At 41.7% G+C, this 24,162-nt stretch overlaps 1 protein-coding gene across 4 annotated transcripts in view; it reads right to left on the bottom strand.

The window, feature by feature from the left end:
• Pcnx1 (pecanex 1) overlaps positions 1–24,162 on the bottom strand; it is a 147,085-nt gene that overhangs the window by 101,698 nt on the left and 21,225 nt on the right. For all 4 annotated transcript variants that reach the window (XM_059279794.1, XM_059279795.1, XM_059279797.1 and 1 more), the window contains exon 2: positions 7,499–7,707. In XM_059279794.1, the coding sequence (XP_059135777.1) occupies positions 7,499–7,707 (209 nt within the window). The remainder of the gene's footprint in view (positions 1–7,498; positions 7,708–24,162) is intronic.

Genomic DNA, 24,162 nt, shown 5'->3' with positions numbered 1-24,162 from the left:
AGCAAAGTGGTTCGCTGCAGTAAGCCATGGACCAAATTCAGGGAACCTCAAACTTTATGCCTTAATTTCCTCATCTGTTAAAAAAAAAACGAAACACAGAACCAAGAACAAGGAAAGGCAGAGAAGCAGAAGTCTAACATGAATTAAAGAGGAGACATCACAAACTGTCATATCAACTGCTGAGGCCCAGGCTTTGGTCAGAAATGCCATTAGCACCCTTATAACACTGTTTACAATTGTAATCTAGATTATAACAATGCTTATAAAACAAGAATAGATGAAAAACAATGTCCCTAAGCAGAGTAATCTCTTTCAGAAACCTTAGCCTAAAATCCAGCTTCATACAGATTAAATAGAGCTTTGGTTTACAGTACTACAAGTACTAGTGCTGAGAGAAACAGAAAAGGCAGTCTCCAGAACACTAGCATCCAAATCCTTAAACTCCATGACTCCCTTCTTCTCCTAATGCTTTAAAAATATAATAAAAGGATCCTAAGTCTTTAAGATAAAGGTCTAAGTAGTTTTGAACTGCTGTATCACGAAAGAGCGGGCACTGAAAACAACCACGAGGCCCCAGGACTCATTCTCTCATACAAGAAACTGACTGCCCCAAGGTACCGAGCACAGCGGCTGACTCGAGAGAGACTCTATGTAGTCCTGATGGTCTCCCTCCCTCAGAACAGAATGTGAGACTCACAAGTGGGAGAGTGAAAAGGAGATGTAAAAACAAAAGCCTACAGCAGAAATCTCAACAGTCAAGTTTTGAAAAGATGGAGAATCCTCAAAACACTAAAACTCAACCTACCCTATGGGCCAGCTACACAGTTCCTTGGATATGCCCAAAGGGCTCCACATTCTACTTCACAGACCCTCGCTCAGCCATGCTCATTGCTGCTCTAATTACAACAGCTCAGAGATGGAGACAATCCGAATGTCCTTCAACTGATGAATGGGTAATAAAAATGAGGTACATACACAATGGAATACATCCAGCTATAAAGAAAAATGAAATCATGAAATCTGCAAGTAAATGGATGGACCTAGAAAAGATTATCTTGAATGAAAGAACTCAGACCCAGAAAAACAAATGCTGCATGTTCTCTCTCATTTGTGGATCCCAGCTCCAAATCTTAAGGTGTGAGGACATTTACCATCCCTGATGAAAGAAGTTTCTCTTTATAGAGAAACAAAAACCATCACAGAAAACCACAACTGGATACAACGCAGAGATCAGCTGATCTGGAGGAGCCCATCCCTAGTGGATACATCTACATCACAGCTCCTGCATCCATGTGCAGGAAACATCAAGGAAGAGGGGCAGGAAGCCGCTGTCCCTTAGAAATGGATGCATAAGTAAGACCTAAACATGGCAATATTAATAAACATGCTAACGTGGAAGGGGGACATTTCATGGGGTCTCACCCACCCATGGGGTCCCACCTACCCATAGATAACGAACTATATGCTGGGAGAAGGAGAATTAGCCTTTTCCAGGGGTTCGTTGTTCAATACAAAGTGATCAGCCCTGAAACCATATACACATCAACAACAAAAACTGACTCAGCAGGTTATATTTATGTATTGTGTATACACACACACACCGATACATATGTAACAATAATAAAGAAAAAGAAGTTGTCGATTTGAGAGGAAGGATGGAGGAGTTGGAGGGTAGGTTTCTAAGAGGAGTTGGAGGGAGGAAAGGGGAGGTGATATAATTCTTTAATTAAAAAAAATCTTTAAAAAAAAGATAAAGATGTACTATTACTATTTCAATTTAGACAGGTGTTAAAAAGCCACAGTCAACAAAAACCAATTAAACAAGAAGTAGGGTTAAAAAGGTAAAAATAAAACTGTCATCACATAGGAAACCAAGACACTACACAAAGTGCATCATTGATAAGCAAGTTTAATAAGATTTCTAGATATAATGAAAACTGCTACATTTAAGAGAGGGGGGAAAAGACAGTAAAATTTAAAAACTTTTGAAGTAGAAAACAAAAAAAAATTAACAAATTTATTTTTAATGGAGAAACGATAAAACCCAAAAGAATTTTGAAAGATGAAAATAAATGGAGAAAATTTTTATACTACAGAGAAATATAGACTCAAAAGGAGAATCTCTATTTTCAAAGCAATCCCAAGAAGAATGACAAAGTCTGTATAGAAGGACAAAGAGCAGCCGAAGTGACCACAGCGGTCCTGGGCATGGACAAGGCTACCCACCAGGAGCAGCTAAAGTGACCACAGCGGTCCTGGGCATGGACAAGGCCACCAGGAGCTGCGCTGCAGAAAGCTTCTGAGATGAGAAAGACTGTGAGGACAGGCACTGGATCAGCACAGCAGAAAAGACAGTAGGGAACATGTCCCCGGGGACGGAATTCCATTTCTAACACAGAGAATACAGTGGCTGCCACCCAAAAGAGTAGGTTAAACAATACTGGAGGAAAAATGAAGTCTTACCCCTTATACGACACTATGGACCGAAGCAATTTCAGATAAAACTCAAATGCAAAAATAAACAAAGTTTTTAAAAATATAGAAGAATATCAGATGTCTGTACAGGGAATACTTCTGGAAAACACAAAAGTGTCAATTACTAAAAAAGGGTAAGTTTTGCTTTATGAAATCCAAGAAAGGGTTAAAGATACAGTTCGGCTGGTAGAGAACCTTCCTGGCATTCCCCAGGTCCTGGATTCAATCCCCAGTACCAACAAAATCCAAAAAACACACAAACCTTAAGAAGTATGATAACTAAACCAAATGTCATAGTACTAGCCTGTAAGCCCAACGCCCTGAGTTGAAGGCAAAAGGATCAAGAGTTCAAGGCCATCTTCAGCTACATAAGTGCAAGGCTGGCCCGTGTGACTTGAGATCCAATCTCAAACCAACAACAAAAGTATAATAACTCTAAGAAATCTTACAGAAAGAAACACAGCAAACTCAGAGATGCCTTAGCACACAGAAGTAATAAAGAGTGGTGTGAATACATGAACCAGAAAGCTGCACACGTCACAAATGGGCAAAGGGAAGAACAGAACGCTAACTGGCGCCAAGGTGATGGTGAAGTGCTCACCTGGAAGCCACAGTGAAGCACAGTTCAGACTCCTGAATGGCAAAGTGCTGTTTGTCTTTTGAGATGAGGGTTTCCCTCTGCGGCCAGGTGGATCTCAGAGGCATAGTAATCCTGCGCCAGCCTACCAGGTGCTGGGATTACAGGCGTGTGCCACTCTGTCTGGCTCAAAGTTAAATTTTCACCAGTACCAAATGTTTATGTGGATATGGAACAATAAGGACTTTGACAATTAACTGATAAAAATCATTTTGGCAAACAGCTTGAAATTACCCAATAAAATGAACTCAAAGATGCCCTAAGAACCAGCTTGCTCAAGTGTACCAGAAGATATGCAATAATGTTACCAGAGGAGAAAGTTGGAAATAATCTGAATGGCCGCTAGCAGAATGGCTAGGCTATAATCTCTCCCTAGAGTATGGAATGTGAATAAATAAAAGCTACAAATATTAACTTAAGTAAACACAATGTGCAAAAACTGCCCCTCACAGAGAAATACAGCATAAGTCAAAGCATACAAAATAAATCATAAACACATTTAGGAACATCCATAAGGACCATGACATGAAAACAGAAAGCGCCAGGCGGTGGTGGCACATGCCTTTAATCCCAGCACTCAGGAGGCAGAGGCAGGCGAATCTCTGTGAGTTCAAGGCCAGCCTGGTCTACAAAGCGAGTTCCAAGAAAGGCGCAAAGCTACACAGAGAAACCCTGTCTCAAAAAACCAAAAAAAAAGAAAAAAAGAAAAAAAAAGAAAAGAAAACAGAAAGCATGAATGAAATGGGAAACAGTGCATGAGCTTATCCATAGCTGTATGCTGCTCTAGGTCCTAAACTGTGTGGTGAGTGATTACGTACTGACCTGGATACTAGGTCTCTGAATTATCCTCATATTTGGTACACTCTTTGACATACACATTTTCACAATAAGTTCTTAAAAAGAAAATACAAAGACAACAGAAGCACTAACACATACTATTTATAAGCAGAGGCAATCAGAATAATCACAGCGTAGTTCCCTGTGTCAGGGCTGTTCCAGGAGCTACGCAGACTAACTTGCCTAGTCTTTTAAAGAGCTTATGGAATGACATTTACCTTTGCCTCATCACCTGACAAGCTCATGTAACTTCGCCAAGACCACATGATTAGAAATACTGCAAACCCCAGATCAGTGAGCTGTCTGTGTTCTGCTGCTTACCTGTGGAGAGTGCGGCTTTAAACATTCTAAGTTTTCAGAACGCGTACTTTGTGTGCTGAGCTAACGTCCCCCATGCCTATCTTCCTTTTATATGGAAGTAATAAACAAAGAAACATGCAGAACTCTTTTTTAAGATTATAATTTGATATAATAAATAAATAAAATCTCTACTACATTCTTGGAAATTTCCTATTTCAAAGGTTTATTTTCGTCAAATTTAATACAATTATCACCAAAATTCCAATGGAAATTTTTCTGGAGAAGAAGCAAGTACACATCTCACCAAAAAAGTTAAATATGCACATGAGAACAGCCAGAGTAGCCGGGCGGTGGTGGCGCACGCCTTTAATCCCAGCACTCGGGAGGCAGAGCCAGGAGGATCTCTGTGAGTTCAAGGCCAGCCTGGTCTACAGAGCTAGGTCCAGGTCAGGCACCAAAACTAAACAGAGAAACCCTGTTCCAAAAAAAAAAAAAAAAAGACTAGCCAAAGTAATCCTGAGGGGAGAGACCCACTGAGGATGATTCATATTACACTTAATTAAGCCTGTTACAGAACTACAGTGATAAAAACAGCATGACGTATACGTGGGGAAAGGAGTGGAGCAGAAAGAAAGCTCAGAGCCTGACACGGATGCTCCTGGTCTCCATGTCTGCACGCTGTGAACCCAGGGAGGTAAACAACTGCTCATGAACAGTATCCAGAAAAGGAAAACAAACTACATCTACACTAAACACGTACAGACGGTTTTCTTATTAATCTCTAAACAATCTAATAACCCCATCCGTATCACTCACACTGTGTTGGGTGTTTTACAGTTTACACAGAAGGATGAGTGGTGACGACATGGGAACCCTACACCATTCTGCAGACAGAGGACTAGAGTTTCTGCTGCCTACCGTGCACAAACTAGCCATGCTGGGAACACTGTGTGAGTTGAAAACATCAGCATGGAAAAAAGGCATTTCAAATTGCTGGGAAAGAAAAATGTTTACTTAATGAATTTATTATTTAATAGATGAAACAAACAAATCAAAACTATGTTAGGATGTTTTCATACAATTTAAGAGCAAAACAAAAAAAAAATAAATAAGAAAGAAAATTGGAGTAAATGTTTATATAACCAGGGGAAATTCTTATAGAACTTGGAAATAAACAACAAACTGACACATAATATAAACTGTGGCATACAAAGAGGCTAAAGTTGAGGAAAGTATACAACACAGACCATGAAGGACTAACCATAAACGTGTATTTTCATCAAATTAATGGCAATACCACTACAGCAACTCTGTCTTAGAGAAGCCCAGACCCATGCTGTAGGGGAAGCCTGCTTGCTTGCTTTCTCTTTCTTTCTTTCTTTCTTTCTTTCTTTCTTTCTTTCTTTCTTTCTTTCTTTCTTCCTTCCTTCCTTCCTTCCTTCCTTCCTTCCTTTCCTCCCTCCCTCCCTTCCTCCTTCCTTCCTTCCTTCCTTCCTTCCCAAGTGCCTGGTTTGGGGTTTTCTTGTTTGTTTGGTTTTGGTTTTGTTTTTGCTTTGCATTCCTCATGCTTAAAGTCTATTTTAGTATCTTTAATAAACCCCAGCTCTGAGTCATAAAAACAGTACTACAGATAGCAAAATAGACATCAGAGGAAGAAATACAAGTAGTAGCAACACATGAAAATGCTTCTAACCCATTAGTAATCTACAACTCCAACAACGAGCTATTACTTTTTTTTGTCAGAATACTACAGTGTTATTCAAAGAAAATAAGAGGCCACAAACTATTGGTCACAGTGGTTAAAATGGCAAAAAAAAAAAAAAAAACCAAAAACCTTTGGAATTTAGTGACATCAGAAAACTTAGTAACATGTAGCCTTTCCAGTAATTACATTTCCAATAAATTAAGATTAAAAATACAATAATTTAAAATGAGTAACACAGTGATCTTTTTCACAATAAGATTTAAATTTGAAATATTCAAATAACTAAAAATAGGGGCTGGAGCGATGGCTCAGCAGGTAGGAGCACGTGTTGCTCTTGCAAAGAACCCACATGGCAGCTCACAACTATTTGTAATTCCAGTTCCAGAGAACCTGATGCCTTCTGCTTCCAAGGGCACCGGGCATGCATGCACATGGCACACAGACATACATCCATACAAAAAGCAAAAACCAACTTGTTTAAAAAAGAGAGGTTAGGGTGGTGGTGGCACACGCCTTTAATCCCAGCACTTGGGAGGCAGAGGCAGGCGGATCTCTGTGAGTTCGAGGCCAACCTGGTCTACAGAGCGAGATCCAGGACAGGCTCCAAAGCTACACAGAGAAACCCTGTCTCAAAAAAAAAACAAAAAAAAGCCGGGCGGTGGTGGCGCACGCCTTTAATCCCAGCACTCGGGAGGCAGAGCCAGGCGGATCTCTGTGAGTTCAAGGCCAGCCTGGGCTACCAAGTGAGTTCCAGGTAAGGTGCAAAGCTACACAGAGAAACCCTGTCTCAAAAAAAAAAAACAAAAAAAAAAAAAAAAAAAAAACCCACAGAGGTTAAATTACATCTATATAATGCAGTTTGTATCATTAAAAATATCAAAGAAAAAGTGCTTTTACTATACTTCAAATACTTACTGAGTAACTATTGGTGCCAAACACTGACTTAAGAGCTGAGACTAGTCTATAGGAAAACCAAGGTCCCCAACTTTAAGAAGTTTACAGATGCAAATGGATAATTAAGAAAAACAATGGCAGTTTGTGATTACCAAAATGAGCAAAATTATTACAAGAGTAAAATGCCTGCTTAATAAACAGATGAGGTGATTGCATAATGGTTGAGGGGAAGGTATATTAAGGCTTTCAATAATGGGAGGCATACAGAAATGGGTGTGTGAATGGAGGAGAAAACAGGGACCAGAGAGCAAACGTATCACTGTACACACACCATCACATCTACAAGGCAGGCACACTGACCTCCCTACCTTTGACACTGTACACACACCATCACATCTACAAGGCAGGTATACTGACCTCCCTACCTTGGATACTGTATACACACCATCACATCTACAAGGTAGGCATGTTCATCTCTTACCTTGGACACCAAACATACACTATCACATCTACAAGGCAGAGACACTGACCTCCCTACCTTGGACACCGAACATACATTGTCACATCTACAAAGCAGGCATGCTCATCTCTTACCTGGGACACTGCACACACACCATCACATCTACAAGGCAGGCATGCTCATCTCTTACCTGGGACCATTGCTGTCTTTCCTCCTGGTTGAACAGTTGCCTTGTTCGGCTTTGGCTCGTTGATCTGGGAACTCATTTGTGCGCCTATCCACAATTTCTCCAGCATCAAGTGCTCTGTGTAGTCGATAGTTGACCATCTTCAGAACAATGAAAATAGCAGCTACCACGGGACAATAAACTGCTACTATAATCATGGAAGAAGGAAGGGCCTTTAAGAGAAAGGAAATACATGTGCTTTAGAAAACTTGGTATTTTACTCAATTCTAGAAATCTATACCTAAAATAATGAAGTTATACACAAAGCAATTGTAATACTAATATTAAGTTGCAAAGGCCCAAAACAGAGGCCACACATGTGACTCCTGAACACTTAAAATGGTGCACTTTATTAGTTATTAATTTAACACTTAAATTAGTTAAGATTAAGTATGAAAAAAGTATGTAACATGTCAATTCTTATACTGATTGCAAGCAGAAATAATAATTGAATGATACCTGGTTAAAAACTATTGGAAATAATGTTTTAACTTACTATGACTACCACAAAATTTAAAATTACCTGTGTAGACCACACTGCATTTCTGCTGCACAATGCTGACACATTGTGGGGGGCGGGGGCTTATAATCCAAACTGAATAGCTAAGGTATCACATGACCCTGTGTGTGAGAAAGTCACGGTTGTGACCCAAATACAGTCCCTGTTTATGTGCTCTATGGAGAGGGGGCTGGAGAGAAGGCTCAGCAATGAAGAGCACGGACTGCTCTTGCAGACGTTCCTAGCACGAACATGGTGGCTCACAATCACCCATAACTCCAGCTCCAGGGGAACTGATGCTCTTCTGGCCTCCATGAACACCAGGCATGCACATAGTACACATATGTACATACAGGCAAAACAGTGAATCTAATTTTATTTTTAAAAGAACAGAAGAATTCAGAGCATAATAACACAATCAATAGACTAACTGAAATAAGTCAGTCACTATTCTGGAGACTACAGACCCATTCTATTAAATAACTTGATTATTTAATAACTTGAAACCTGAAAACCAGGGCAGCAGGCTTGGGGACAGGCCCACTTGGAAGGCATAGGCTCAGAGTCACCACTGCCAAAAAACATAAACGTATCAAGTTGGTAAACTTATCAGGCTGAACTTATCAAGCATCCTGGATTTGTGCAGGATGACCTCATGTGTTCTCATCATATCATCAGATTCAGCTTCAGCCACTGCCATGCCAAACCCCAAGCAAGCTTAGGAAGGGGGCCTCAGACTGAAATGATGTGAAATTGAAAACATCTTCCTGGATGAGGCGAAGCTTCACAATACACAGATGTGGTGGAGGTTGTTTAAGTGACCTGAGAATCAGAAAGGGAGACAAAGCCCACAGCCTGACTACAATGTTTGTGTTGGGATGGGAATAACAGTGTATATTTGCCTCCTGAAATACTTTAAGAGACCCTACATATTAATATCATTAAAAAGTTAAACTACTGAATCTAATTTAAAATATTTCTAAATAACTTTTTTAGCCTTGTGATTTTAAGTTTAAACATCTATTTTCTCAAATTAATAAATACCAGATCTAGATGCATTTCTGAAGATTTATCAGTTAAGTACTTTAAAATGCTCAATTTATAAATGAAATTTAAATTAAAGAGATCTTAAGGCACAAAAAATAGACCTCTGGAAAATGATGGTTAAAATGTTAGGAGGAAAGTGCACTTTAAAACTCTTAGTTGACGTGTATCTTTAACAAACCTAACATTCGTTATAAAAAACAAATGCCGGAATAATCTTCTGAGCAAAAAAGGCCACCCTCAGACACAGACACATGGGGAGGGGGACGACGACAATATAAACAGAGAGATAGAAACATAGAAACTTATATAAACACCAACAGAGAGAAACATAGGGAAAGACAGAGAGGGACAGAAAGAGACAGACACAGAGACCAGCCGACCACGTGGAGAATTTGCAAGTTCTGGGAGGTGCTGGCTTTCTTCTGAAATGTCCACACAGAAAGGGAATCCTTGAAGGCCGATTGATTAGTTCAATGTCTCCATTTCTGATAGGCTATTGAGGTACACTAAATTTCAAAGACTTAGCCAAGATTCCCCATCTTACCAACATCATGCTTATTTCACTACATGTCACAGACCACATCCCAAGTCCATATTCATAGTCAATAAAAAAAGGTCAGTTCCATCCTAACCCACCACAGTCCACATTAAAGTTAAAATGATTGGTTGTAGTAACTGGACAGAAGGGTAATAACCAACATCCGTGTCAAACAAATTCAATGGAAATGTTAACAAACAAATGAAAGAGTACTTCATTTTAAATTATCAAAGATTGTCACTGCTCAAAACTCATCTAAATAAATGCCAGTCCTCACACCCCCAAACACTACTAATAATAGTGTGAATGTTCTTTAAACAAACCCATTGAAATGTGAGGGTTTAAAGACGAACCAGAATATCACTTTTTGGAGAGACTAGTCACAGAAAGACTGAAAATGAATTTGCCTTAAGAAATTTAAGGAGACCCTTACATGTGGCAACCAGTGTGAGTCAGGTCAGTAACAGTTGTTTTTCCACTCAAATTACAGAACTGCTCGTCGGTGTTTGCATTCTGCGGTTCAGGCGCCTGAGCCCTACCCAGAGTCAGTCCCAAACCTTCCAGGGACAGAGGAGCCACCTTCTAAGCTGCACTTCTCCGACACACGGGGCTGCTGAGCAGATCTTCACGGCCTAGGGAAACTCATCTCACTCCCGGACAGCTGGCCACAGGAGCATACAGTCTTAAGGGATCACCAACCTTGCCTACAGTCATCATTCACTATATTACCAAAAAAGTATAATGGTTATCTGTTTTACAGGGCAAACACCTCAACCAAGCACACACAAACTAACTGCAAAGTAGTTAGCTCAAACGTTTACTACTTTGTGGATTACACACTAAAAGGGCAAAAGAAATTGTACTTGTGGTGTGTGTGTGTGTGTGTGTGTGTGTGTGTGTGTGTGTGGTGCTTATGTGTGTGTTGGTGTTCATGCATGTGCTGGTGCACATGCATATATGTGCATGCATGTGAATGCCAGAGAGATCTTCCCTAGTCACTTTACACCTTATTTTTGAAGACAGGGTCTCTCAATGAACCTGGAGCTCACCGGCAGACAGGCTGGCCAGTGGGCTCCAGGGGTTCACTTCCCTCTGCTGCTCCTCACTGGTGGAGTTACATTCCCAGCTTGAGTACTGGGGATCCAAATGCAAGCTCTCATGCTTGCAAAGCATGCACTTTATGGCCTGGGCTGTCTCCTCAGCACCCTGTTTGAAGATTGTATTATTGTAGATATGCATCCTGTTTTCAAGGAAAGAGTGTTCAGAAACGGAATTCTAATTAGCAACAAGCATCAAGTCTAGGAAAACTAGGCTCTTTGGGAGGAAAAAGTAGTACGTCCAAGATATAATTGCTTAATCTAATGTTTAAAGTGTAATTTGTATGTGCTGTTTGACATAGCAAGTTCTACATTAAAATCTCTATTTTTAATCTTTCTGGAAGGTAACTATTGACTTCACAATAGTTCTGTTCTACAACAAATAATACTTCACAAGGTTCTAGTTTTTCCAAAAAGGCACTTTTTATCTTCACATCACATTCTTTTACTGTGAGTGTTACAGTAAGCTAATGCCAAAGACAACCACAGGCAGCGGACAGCAGGGATGGAAATCAGCAGCAGGGCAGCTGGCATCTCTGGTGGGCAAACAGGCCGCATTGAATAACCAGAAAGGTCACAGTCTGAACCCCAAGATAAAGGCCTGCGGCACCCACCTCAGACAGTGGATCTAACAACAGCCTTCTGTTTCAGACACAATGAACCTCCAAGGACTGTTACTGAAGGCAAGTGAGTGGGCCTTACGTTGCTGGTATGATAATCAGCTGGTTTTGTGATTCCTGAGGTTTGTTTATTGTGCAGTGATAGCCAGGTATTCCAACCAGTTCAGGCACAATCCAGGTTAAGAGAATGACAGGCATATCACTTTGAACTGATACCAAGGCTTTAAAAGAATTTTTAAGCAAACTTAAAAAAAAAAAAACAAAAAAAACACTACCCATCTTTAATGTAAGACATCCTAAATGTTTGCTTTGGGAGCTTCTATAATTCTAACTTCTTCTTTATTTAAGGTGCTGTTTATTAAATTTAGGTACGTATACTAAGGAGGCATTTATAAAACCTGAGAAATGAAGATCTGTGTGTACACATAGCGAGTAGAATCAAGACATATGAGGAGCTCCTTCGGAGTAGTAACAAACAGAGAAAACCAAGGATGGGGAGGAGGAGGTGCAAGCCTTGCAAAGGGACCACAAACAACCAATAAAGACTTCATGGGAGGTTGGAGAGACATCTCGGGAGGATCCCAGTACCAGATATTAAAATGTTAGCGTAAATTGATCAAACTGTGCGCACTAGTGATGTACTGTCAAAATAAATTGGGGAAACTAGAACTATTAAATTCTATACACTACCCAGTCCCTTTTCCACTCTTTTTTGTTTGTTTGTTTGTTTTTTTGTTTTTCTGTTTTTCGAGACAGGGTTTCTCTGTGTAGCTTTGCGCCTCTCCTGGAACTCACTTGGTAGCCCAGGCTGGCCTCGAACTCACAGAGATCCGCCTGGCTCTGCCTCCCGAGTGCTGGGATTAAAGGGGACCCAGGTTTGATTCCTAGCACCAACATGCTGGTTCACAAACTCTAAAATTCCAGTTCCAGAGGTCCCAATGCCTCTTCTGGCCTCTGAGGGTACCAGGCATGCAAGCAGTATACAGATACACATGCAGCATGTGCAAGCAAGACACTCATACACACATAAAATAAGACAGAATAATTCCAATTAAAAATACACACATAAAAATACCATGATTGCATTAATAATAAGGAACACAACTTAAATAGAATCTGAAACTATACCAACATACCATCTAATGCTCTATGTAAATAAAAATGAAGTTTAAAGAACCAGAATTCAGCCAGGCCTAATGGTGTAGGCCTGCAATGCCAACCCTTGCGGGAGTATTATAAATTCAAGACCAGCCTGGGAAATTAAATGACCTTATCTCAAAATAAAAATTGCAAAAAGAGGACTGGGGATATAGCTTAGTGGTTGAGCATTTGCCTACAAGCATGAGGCCATGGGTTCAATCCCTAGTACCACCAAATAACAAAACAAAACAAAAACAGAACTCTGCAGCTTGTTAAAAAAATGAAAAATATAAATTGCCAGTTTCAACCAAGGCCCAACAATTCCTCTTATAAGCATAAAATTGAAATTCTAATAGACAGTACTAGATGACTTTTACAACAAATGAGAAGAAATCTCAACTGAAAATCATCCCCCTCCAAAATTGGAGAGTCATAGACTTTTTTTTTACATTATTTATTTGTATGTGTGCACAAGCCCGTGTATCTGTGTGGGCTTATGTGCCAAGGCGTGCATGCAGAGGTCAGAGGACAACTTAAGGACTAAACTCGGGTCGTCAGGCTTAGCAGCAAGTGCCTTTACCCACTGAACAATCTTGCCAGCATGAAAACTGTACGCTATTTACCAATGTAATCTATGACAGTGAAAAACCAGACTTACCTGCAACACATACAAATACAACACAGAGTGCCAGGTGTATACTCTAGATGAGTGTTTATTTCTTGTGTAAGCGGAAAAAAGAAAACTTTTCTCGGATTTACTTTATGTGTATGCACGTACACCACTTGTGTCTGGTGTCCACAGAGACCAGAAGAGGGTGTCAGATGCCCTGAATCTGGAGTTACAGATGGCTATGCATTACCAAGTGAGTGCTGAGAACCAAACCCAGGTCTTCTGCAGGAGCTAACTCTCTAGCACTCCCTCCCCAAACCTAAAGTTTACACAGTAATAAAGGTTTTCCTAGAAGAGTAGATTAGTTTCCATCTTTAACACGAGCATCTGCATCCATGTCAAGGATGGTGATTAATAACAAATCAAGTTCCATACCTGGAAATCTCTGACTTTCCTCCTCATCTACGACATATTTAAAAAAAAAAAAATCTTTACTCTCAATTACATCTGACTATGTATAGCCAGACGTGTTAACGGTTATCAGACAATTCTAGATATTCAAGTCAAATATAAACCCAAAATGCCTCTTTACTGGGTTAGATATTTTTTAATATGATCATGGCTCTTAAAAATTGGAGGGATAGGCCAGGTGTGGTGGCGCACGCCTTTAATTCCATTGCTAGGGAGGCAGAGGCAGATGGATCTCTGTGAGTTCGAGGCCAGCCTGATCTACAGAGCGAGGTCCAGGACAGCCAGAGCTGTTACACAGAGAAACCCTGTCTCGGAAAAAAAAAAAAAAAATATGGAGGGACAGAAATACACATTAAGGCCACAACTCAAAGCCATCTGACCCAAACAATGGCAACTCTTAAAAAAAAAAAAAAAAAAAAAAAAAAAAAAAAAAGCAAAGAACCGTTCTCAACATCTGAGAGGTGAAAGGAGGACCGGGAGTTCGAGGCCAGCCCTTCCCTGTACACTGTTGGTGCAAAGAGCAAATGTGCAGCCTCTGAGAATAGTGTAACAATTTCTCCGAGTTAAAAATGGGACCAGATGGCTCAGCAGGTAAAAGTGCTCTCCATACAAGCCTAGTGACTTGAGTTCAATCTCCAGAAGCCATGGAGGAAGGAAGGAAGGCACCAACTCCACATGTCCGCCCACACACCAGCATCGTGCACATGCACACCCCCACAAAATAATGAATGCTTTTGGGGAAGTTAAAAATGGAACTACATATCATCCAGCAATCCTACTCCTACTTATACACTCAAAAGAACTCAAAGAGGCTCTCAGAGGCACTTTTACACATGTACTCACAGCATTAGGTACATTTGGGCACAAACAACCCAAATGTCTATTGGTGGACGAATAATAACTTCTATATTCCCACAGTGGAAGAGTACTCGGCATCAAAAACGAAGAAATCCTGTCATTCACCACAACACTCATAAGCCTTGAGGACATTCTGCTAAGTGAAATAACAGTACCAAAATGACAGTATTTCTTTCAGGGGACAGGAGAGATGGCTCGGCAGCTGAGAGCACTGGCTGCTTTTCCAGAGGACCCAGGTTCAATTCCCAGGACCCTCATGTAGCTCACAACTGTATGTAACTCCAGTTCCAGGGGATCCAGTACCCTCATACAGACATACATACAGGCAAAATACCAATGCTCATTAAAAAGAAAAAAAGAGACAGTATTTCTGATGAATTCACATACAGCAGGTGCCTGAAATAATCAAACTACAAAACAGGAAGCGGAAGAGCAGGTCTCTGAGGCTGGCAGGAAGAGCAGTAGAGGAAAGGTGCTGTTTAATACACAGTGTGACTTCGTAAGACGGGAAATTCTGAAGATGCACTGTGCAACATTTGACCCCACTGAATGCTCTCTCCTCCGCCATGGGGAGACATATCCCAAGGCCCCCAGTGAATGTCTATGTAGACAGCACCGAACCCAAACCCTACACACACATGTTCATATGTGTTTTTCTACACATACATGAGGTTTACTTTATAAATTACACACAGTATGAGGTTAAGAGTCATCTGTTGACTCAGCCTCAGCATGTGCATTTTAAGAACTTAAGCTTTTCACAAGGAAGAAGCACCTTACACCATCCCTTCTGTGTATCTGAGCCACACTGCCTCTACCCTGGAGCTGTAGGCCCTGTCTTAGTCAGGGGTTCTATTGCTGTGAAGAAACACCATGACCAAAGAACCCTGGAGAGAAAAGGGTTTATTCAGCTTACACTCCCACAGCACTATTCACCACTGAAGGAAGTCAGGACAGGGAAACAAACAGGGCAGGAACCTGGAGGCAGGAGCTGATGCAGAGGCCGTGGAGGGGTGTTGCTTACTGACTTGCTCAGCCTGCTTTCTTATAGAACCCAGGGCTACCAGCCCAGGGATGGCACCACCCACAATGGGCTGGACCCTCCCCCACCAATCGCTAAGTAAGAAAATGCCCTACAGCTGGATCTTATGGAGACATTTTCTCAATGGAGGTTCCCGCCTTTCAGATGACTCTAGCTTGTATCAAGTAGACATAAAACTAGCCAGGACAGGCCCATTGGGTAAAACAGAAAGTACCTGAACACAGTGTGACATTCTTGCCACAGTGGAGCTGAAACCAAGACAAACACAGGACTAAAGTAGAGCATACAATGAGGATGTATGTGCAAAATGACATGCCACTTCCCAGGCAAAAAGGCACCTCCCCTACTCACAACAGCACTTCATTTGAAAGTTATGTCTGCGGTTTCCCATTTAATATTTTCAGACAGTTGTTGACAATATGGAATTGAAACTGAAGTGAAACTAAGGTACTAGTCACTCAAAAGATGGTTCAGATTTCTTTTAAAAGATAAAAAAAATAAACAAAATGGCACCTTGTTATACTTTTTTTTTTTTTTTTTTTTTTGGTTAGGTGAAGATGTGGGGTAGAGGGGGAGTGGGAACGGGTGGAAGGGGATGAAGTCTCCAAACCTTGGCTGGTACCAGACCCCAGAGAGCATTCAGGCAGCAGGGTGGGCTACGTGGAGGGGCCTGAGTCTCACCAATGCCAGTGGCTGTCATCCCCCCCCCCCCCCCCCCCCCGTGATCCTGTAGCACCCCAGGAGCCCCTGCAAGCCCGGGCAGCCTGTTTCCTGGACATCAGTAGCAGGACGTTTGCATTCCAGGAGCTTTTCTGTCTAGAATGAAGTTACTTCATAAGAAACAAACAAACAAAAAAAAGCAAGCTGGAGCACAAATCCCAGGAGGCTTGGCAAGGCCTTTACCTGGGGACCACTGTCCTTCACAACTCTCTCTGGACAGCACCAAACCTACCAAGGTCAGTCTGGCTTCTCTCACTGCCCTGCCATCTGTCCAGGGGAACAGGGAGGGGGTGATTTAAGTCAAGGGTGATGTTCCATCTCTGCGAATTTAACTATACCTTCACCACCCCGATCCAGGGGCACAAAGGAAGCCACTGCAGGTTATATGAATTTCCTCCCACACTGATCTTCTGATTGTCACAGAGGACGAGACTGATCAAGTGGCCGGGCATGTAGTGTAACTGCCCAAGGACTAAGGATGAAGATGAGGGGACACAAGGCATCATACAATAACGTACTTGAAGAATGTCTACATTATTTTGGCCAGGTCAGGAAAAACACAGTAATAACTGGTTTGGTTTGGTTGCTATATAAATGAGGACACACATGAAAGACAGGAGGGAAGTTGTGTCTCCCACAAGAGCCAGTGGGTACAGCATACAGAGCACAGAAAAGCCTGCATACCCCGAGAACATCTTTTGATATATGTCATGTTGCACTTGGGATCAGCCAAGACTTTTGGAACTGTGACAATTACAACCAAGAGTCTGCCAAGTGCCACCAAAGACCATCGTGGAGCCAATGGACAGTGGCCTCGGAAAAGGACCTTCAGGGGGAGGAGCACTGCTGTATCCCCTCAGGATTTGGGCCTGGGGGACCGTGTTCATTCAGATTGTGAGGCGAAGTTGGACAGAAAGGAATGTGACCTCCTGGGTATTTTTATTTTGTCTGAGCTAAGGACCGAACCCACTGAGTTAAATCCCCAACCCCTCCAGGGTATTTTTGAGCACTTGGTGACCAACAGTTACATCAGGTCTGTGTCATGTAAAGTTAATCTTCACACTTGAAAGAAAACTTGTCTTCTTATAAATGAGCATTACCGTGGGGCCTGCATTTCACTCCACCATCAACAGATGCCAATTTGACTACTGAAGAGAAAAACTCATTGTGTAGAGATAACTGTTAGTCTGATTCCTGTAAAGGTCTTTTTTATTGATTTGTTTTAATGGATAAATGATTTGCCAAGATTTTAATGATATGCCAAGTGAGAACCAGAGGACATTGATGATTAACGTGATAGAGTATTTTTCCTCACGTACTAAACTGTACTGCATATAAAGAAGTATGATCCATTTTGCAATTTAGAAAAGGAAGGAGCAGGGAGGAAAGCTCTGGGTTCACGTGAAAGTCCCTGCCTGGGTATTTAAGGTAGAGAGGAACTGAGGACGACACTTGACATCAACCTCTGGCCTTCACACATGTAGACACCAAAGGAGGGGGAGGGAGAGAAAGATGAACACTTGGTTATGTCTTCTCTCCAATGAGGAAAGAAAACAGAAATGCTGAGGACCAGTGACACCGTCCAGTCCTCTGATTCTGGTCGCCCATTTTCAACACAAGACATTGTGGCACTTCATCCAGGAGAAGGCTGAAGCTATGTACACTTTCAAAGACATTTCTGACAGGGCTCTCGAAGAAGCCACTGGAATCACAGAAATGCTCAGGGTAGAGTTAATCATCGTGAGATAACCTTGTATTTCAGTTCCAAACATTGAGTGAGTGCTTCTTCCCCAAGACCAGTGCACTGCATGGTAACACCAGCTTGGATGGCAGCACCTTCTTCGGCATGCTTACTCCCTATGCTTTGCTCTGGTTCAGGGCTGCGGCAAGACTGCCTCCTCGGAGCATTTCCAGGCACTCTCCACCCACTGACGTGACTCCAACACCTCTCTGGCAAGTTTTGTTGGAGTGATAACTAACATCTAAGCCGCTATGTATGGTGTGCATTTCTAAGTGCTTTATGTAGTAGCAGCTCGTATAACCTTGGCCTCACTTCATGAAGCTAACTCCATTAGTCTACTTTACAGACAGAAAAGTTGAGGTACAAAGAAGTCAGCTACTTAGTCTCAGATGGGAACATTAAAAGGTAATTTGCCTCTAGAGTCTGGAGTCAAGGATTCTTTTTAAAAATATTTCTTTAAAGCATTTTAAAACATCTTACTGACAGATATAAATGTCCATCTTTGTGGGCCACAGTGTAATGTTTTGATACATTTACATACTATGTACTGATCAACTCAAGAAACTTAGGTTATTCACCATCACTTCTTTGTAAAGCGTTCAAAATCCTCTCTAGCTAACTTCTATTTTATGGTACAATAGAGTTAACCACAGGCAGCCCTGGTATATAGAAGTTTATTCCTCTATGCATCCCCACTTATTCCTATCTAATTGTGACTTTGAACCCACCAGCAAATTTTGTGTATGTATAAAGCCCAACAAGTAATTCCCAATTTGCAGATGACCTGCTATAATACTTTGCTAACACAGAACAAGAATGCCCACAGGCAGATACACACAAATGAGCGCAATGTGTTACAGTAAAACTCTACAGCCAATGAAATTTGAATTTTATAGAAGTTTCATGTCACAAAATAGTACTTTTGGTTCTTTTCAACCATAAAATAAAGTTGAAAACTAACCAAGCATGGTGGCATCTGGGAGGCTGAAGCAGGAAGATCGCCAAGAGTTCAAAGCCAACCTGAACTACACAGCCATGGTGAATGAATCCCAGGTGCCTGGTTTATTTTCTTCTCTAATTGAGACCCGGAGCAAAGCATCCAGTACTTCCCCCTATTTGCCAAGCGAAAACCCAGAACTCCCATAACATCAGTTTCATCCAACTGCAAAGCAAAACAGTTGCTAAGAACTGCTCTCTCCATGATGCATGCTCCTGAAGTCAAGGCACAGTTAACACCAGCATGTGACAACAAAACTCTGAGTAGCTTATCTTGGTTGTTCTCTGAGTGAGGGATTTTAAGCAATTTTTCAGAGTAATTCTAAAACGTTTTTTGGCAAAGGCACACAGCATACCTACAAAAAGCTGTGATTATGGACACGACCCTCTTTTGGTGTCTTCCCCTTCAATGGGAAAAAGAATCAACACGTGCTAGGAAACATTGCCTTAGTATTCGGAGTATAACTGGCTCCACAGAATCACCAAATGACCCAAATGCCCTATGTCACTACTTAACTGTTTTTAAACAGACACTAACCAAGGGCTAGAAACAATACAATAAGAGAAAATGTAAAATTGAATAAAAACACGAAGACCAAGTATTATCTCTCTAAAAAATAAGGTAGAAGAGATTTATAAAGTTAAAAAATAAAAAACATGTTAGCTTTTCAAAATAAATATTCCAAAGTTCACAATTCTACACTCCCTTAAAATAGTTTTCTTGAAACATTTAGCTAAACTTGCAAGCTGATAAATACAACTGACATGCCCTTGATTTAGAATTCTGCCCTCACTCCAGCTACATGACCTCACATGCGCAGTTCAGGGGTTAAGCAAAGGGTCTTGTGTCTTATGTCATCAGTGTGCACTGGTGATCACTACGCACATGCGTGATGGCACAATCTGCTATGTGTGGCATGGCTCTGTAAGTCTGTCTGCGCCTTAAAGAGCTGTGACTCAGACCTCTCTCTCCTCTCCCCTCCCCCCTCTCCGCTCTGTCTCTTTCCCACCATCTTTCCCTCTCACTGCACATGCTCCTTCCCCAGGCCTGGTTCTCCTGTATCCCACCCACCCCTCTTCCTCCTAATAAAGTTCTCTGCTACTAGGCAGCTGTGGCTCGTGACTCGTGACCTTTTCGTGCAGTAACCAGCGCCACCTACATCATTCACTTGACTTGAGGCTGTACTTTATTGTCCTATGATACATTATAATGGAATATCTGCTATAAGAAAAAGTTCAGACTATGAGATCAACCCAGATTATTTCTGTTAAGTTCATGCATTTCTGTGGGGCCCCTGGTTGTGACCAGCCAAAGGCTGGTGTGTCTAGTAAACTCACCATCACTCCTATATCTAAAAAGAAAACTCAATTTTTCCTGACTTTAAAGTTCTGTCTGTCCTGCCACTCTCTTGTAGAAAGGGAAATAAAAGTTAAATATTCACCATGCCTGGCCTGTAAATGCTAGGTACTGAGGCGGCTTGAGGCAGGAGGATCACAAGTTCAAGGCCTGCTCAAACAACCCAGTGAGACCCTTTCTCAAAGTCAAGAGAGCTGGGAATGCTGCACTGGTAGTGTTTGCCTAGCACACACATCCTGAGTAACAGCATTGTCAGGAAGTCATGGTATGAGAGCAGTCTCCTTTCAGGTCTGTCAGAATTTCAGCCAGACCTATAGTTATTTTCACCAGGTATAAGTGACTAACTGGGGGGAAAATCTGATCAGTCTGTGTAATGACACGCATAAGAAGGCACTTAGCCCTGTGTTCTAGTTTTTACTGTGCACCTGGAGCTGTGCTGGCTAGAAAGGACAGTGTACTCCACCTACTGTGTGTGCACCTGGAGCTGTGCTGGCTAGAAAGGACAGTGTACTCCACCTACTGTGTGTGCACCTGGAGCTGTGCTGGCTAGAAAGGACAGTGTACTCCACCTACTGTGTGTGCACCTGGAGCTGTGCTGGCTAGAAAGGACAGTGTACTCCACCTACTGTGTGTACGCCTGGAGCTGTGCTGGCTAGAAAGGACAGTGTACTCCACCTACTGTGTGTGCACCTGGAGCTGTGCTGGCTAGAAAGGACAGTGTACTCCACCTACTGTGTGTACGCCTGGAGCTGTGCTGGCTAGAAAGGACAGTGTACTCCACCTACTGTGTGTACGCCTGGAGCTGTGCTGGCTAGAAAGGACAGTGTACTCCACCTACTGTGTGTGCACCTGGAGCTGTGCTGGCTAGAAAGGACAGTGTACTCCACCTACTGTGTGTGCACCTGGAGCTGTGCTGGCTAGAAAGGACAGTGTACTCCACCTACTGTGTGTGCACCTGGAGCTGTGCTGGCTAGAAAGGACAGTGTACTCCACCTACTGTGTGTGCACCTGGAGCTGTGCTGGCTAGAAAGGACAGTGTACTCCACCTACTGTGTGTGCACCTGGAGCTGTGCTGGCTAGAAAGGACAGTGTACTCCACCTACTGTGTGTGCACCTGGAGCTACGCAGGGGAGGGAGGCGAGAGGGTATACTACACCTGCTTACTGTGTGCGAAGATCACTTTCGGCTTATTCACAAGAAGGGCTGACACAAGAAGCCTGCAATGTGTGAAATTCTGTTTTATAGCTAGACCACCTCTGGTTAGTGGTTAATGGAATGTTGGAGAGAAGGAAGAGAGCTCAGTAATCAAATCGTGCCTGCAAACTTACAAAATGACTGCTCATCAAGATGAGAGGGAGCTTAGAGAGAAAGAAAGATGAATGTTTTCAATAAGCCTTCCAATTGTCACACACATGATGCCCTCCAAAGACTTAGAAAAGGCCCTGGGAGCAGCAGGCATGGCTCTGGGGATCCGGCCCTCTTGCCAGGCTCTCCTCTGGGGGTTGAGGTGAAGCATTCTAGTTAGATGTTTTCCTCCATAGGTGACACTACAGAGAACAGGAGAAACACTGTCCCAGTGTTGAGGTTCAAGCGTACTTTCCCGTAAGGGAAAATATTCTCTAAGTCCAACCACACAATAGGTCAGACGAATTTCAGAGACCTGGCTAGGAAATTCTAACAAAGTCAGAATATATTTTCCCTAAAGGCAACAAATTCACAAGTAGTTTCAATTCTGAATTTTTTCTATAATACAAATAGAATTATTAAGAGTACAAGCTACCATCTTATATCTGCACCCCATACTTATGCCACTCCATGAAGTATTTATATTTTTAGCTGCAGGTGAATGCATTTCTTAGGGAAACAACAGTCAACTATGCCCATGCAAAAAAGGACTAAACTAATACAGTCGATTCTATTCATCATCAACAGATATGCTATCACTCTGGAAAAGTCAATCATACTACCAGGATCTATTGAGGGGTGGCCCAAAGCATCAAGAAGGCACAGGCATGAAAGATATGGGATGAAAAGCCTGGGAAACAAACACAAAGACATATACTGGCGGGCTAAGATAATCTTACATACTTTATAAGAGTGTTCCTATACTTTTAAAACTAAAGTTCAAAAGGGGGCTTTGAGGGCATTTGGGTTTATAGAAGGTCTTCATAGTTAAATTGTTATAGAACTATGCTTAGACATATTCTTTTCCTACTAGTTCTTTAAATAATCTTGCTCAGTTTATTCATCTAAGTCTTTACCACAGAACTGTATCTTAAAAGCTGTTGTTCATTATCTGTATAAACTTACATATATCAGCTGCTTCAGTATTAATAATGAGTCACAATGCTGAATGTATACAACATGATACCATGACTAGGAATTCTAATTTTATAAAATTTCATTTGTACTTCATCAAGGATTTTTTTGCTGATTTGCTTGTTTTCCATACATATTTCCACACATTCCATACATACTCCTATCTTCAACAATTCATTAGCATGGCATTGGATAGTTACACATTGTAAGTTGTAATACCAGTAACAATGTAATCTATGTAAAGATGTTTAAGTCTTTTGTGTGGGTTTTCTCTTTGTGTAGCCCTGGCTGTCCTGAACTCACTCTGTAGACCAGGCTGGTCTGGATCTCACAGAGATCCGCCTGCCTCTGCCTCCCAATTGCTGGGATTAAAGGTGTGCGCCACCACCGCCCAGTGATGCTTAAGCTTTTAAAAGCCAAGTTATGTTGCTAATACACAAAGGAAAACAAGAGAGAAAAATGTAACCGGCCATGTGGCAGATATGCAAGAGCTTCTATAATAAACCAATGATGGGGTTGCTTTCCTTGCTGAGGGACAATTCTCCACATCCATGAATTCTACATCTGTGATTCAACCAATAGCAAAGGAAAGATATTCATGGGTAAAACTTCCAGAACTAGAGAGGTGGCTCAGCTGTTAACAGTACTCACTGCTTTTGATGAGGAGCCAGGTTTGCTTCTAGCACCCACATGTGACTCACACTCATCCATAAGCCCAGTTCTAGGGGATCTGATCCCCTCTTCTGACCACTGTGCACACCAGGCACACTCAGGGTGCACATACACACAGGCAAGCAAAACACTCCTACACTTGGAATAAAATAATCTAAGAAAAACACCATAGTTGCCTTGAACATGAACAAGTCTCTTCTCGCCATAATTCTATAAATAACACAGCCTAAGAACTACTGACACAGCGCTTATGCTGAATTGGGTGCCTAAGTCTGCATGTAAAGCAGACTTAAAGCGTACGCATGCTACACCATTTCATATAAGGGAATTGAGCATTCTGGGTTTGGCATGGGAAGGTCCTGGAACCAATCCCATAAGAATACCAAGAAACAACTATGTGGCTAATATGATGGATGAGAAATGAAATTCTGCAAAACAAGAGAAGCTGGAGGGCGGAGTGTGGGATGTTTTTTCACAGCACAGCTTCTCCCATTTCCAAAACCATCTTTAAATTATTACAGAGAACAAAGGGGAATAAACAACTTTCAAGTAATTCCAAAGGGCCTCCACAATTAATTCCTATCTAAAAGGATTTGTCAAAGATAGCACACTGTGGGATTTTTCAAGATTGAATATAACTAAGAAAGCCTGTAAATGCAACATACCCAACAGCCTAAACTTTGTAACGGAATCAATGGCTCAAAAGACCTTCCCAGAACTCCTCCATCCTCTGTACTGAAATGAGTTCTCATCGATGGCCATGAACCCTCAGCAGACCTCAGTGTGACTACAAGTGACTGACACATCTGGGAATTACAACTGTTGGAGCAAATAAAACCATAGAGGTAAAAGTATTCACACATTCAAGAGAATCTAGAGAGCATGCATCCTTTACACCATT

This window comes from Peromyscus eremicus, chromosome 14 (genome assembly GCF_949786415.1).
Source record: "Peromyscus eremicus chromosome 14, PerEre_H2_v1, whole genome shotgun sequence".
Lineage (NCBI taxonomy): Eukaryota > Metazoa > Chordata > Mammalia > Rodentia > Cricetidae > Peromyscus > Peromyscus eremicus.
The sequence above is the reverse complement of the archived record's forward strand: the minus strand, read 5'-3'. Positions and strand labels throughout refer to the sequence as shown.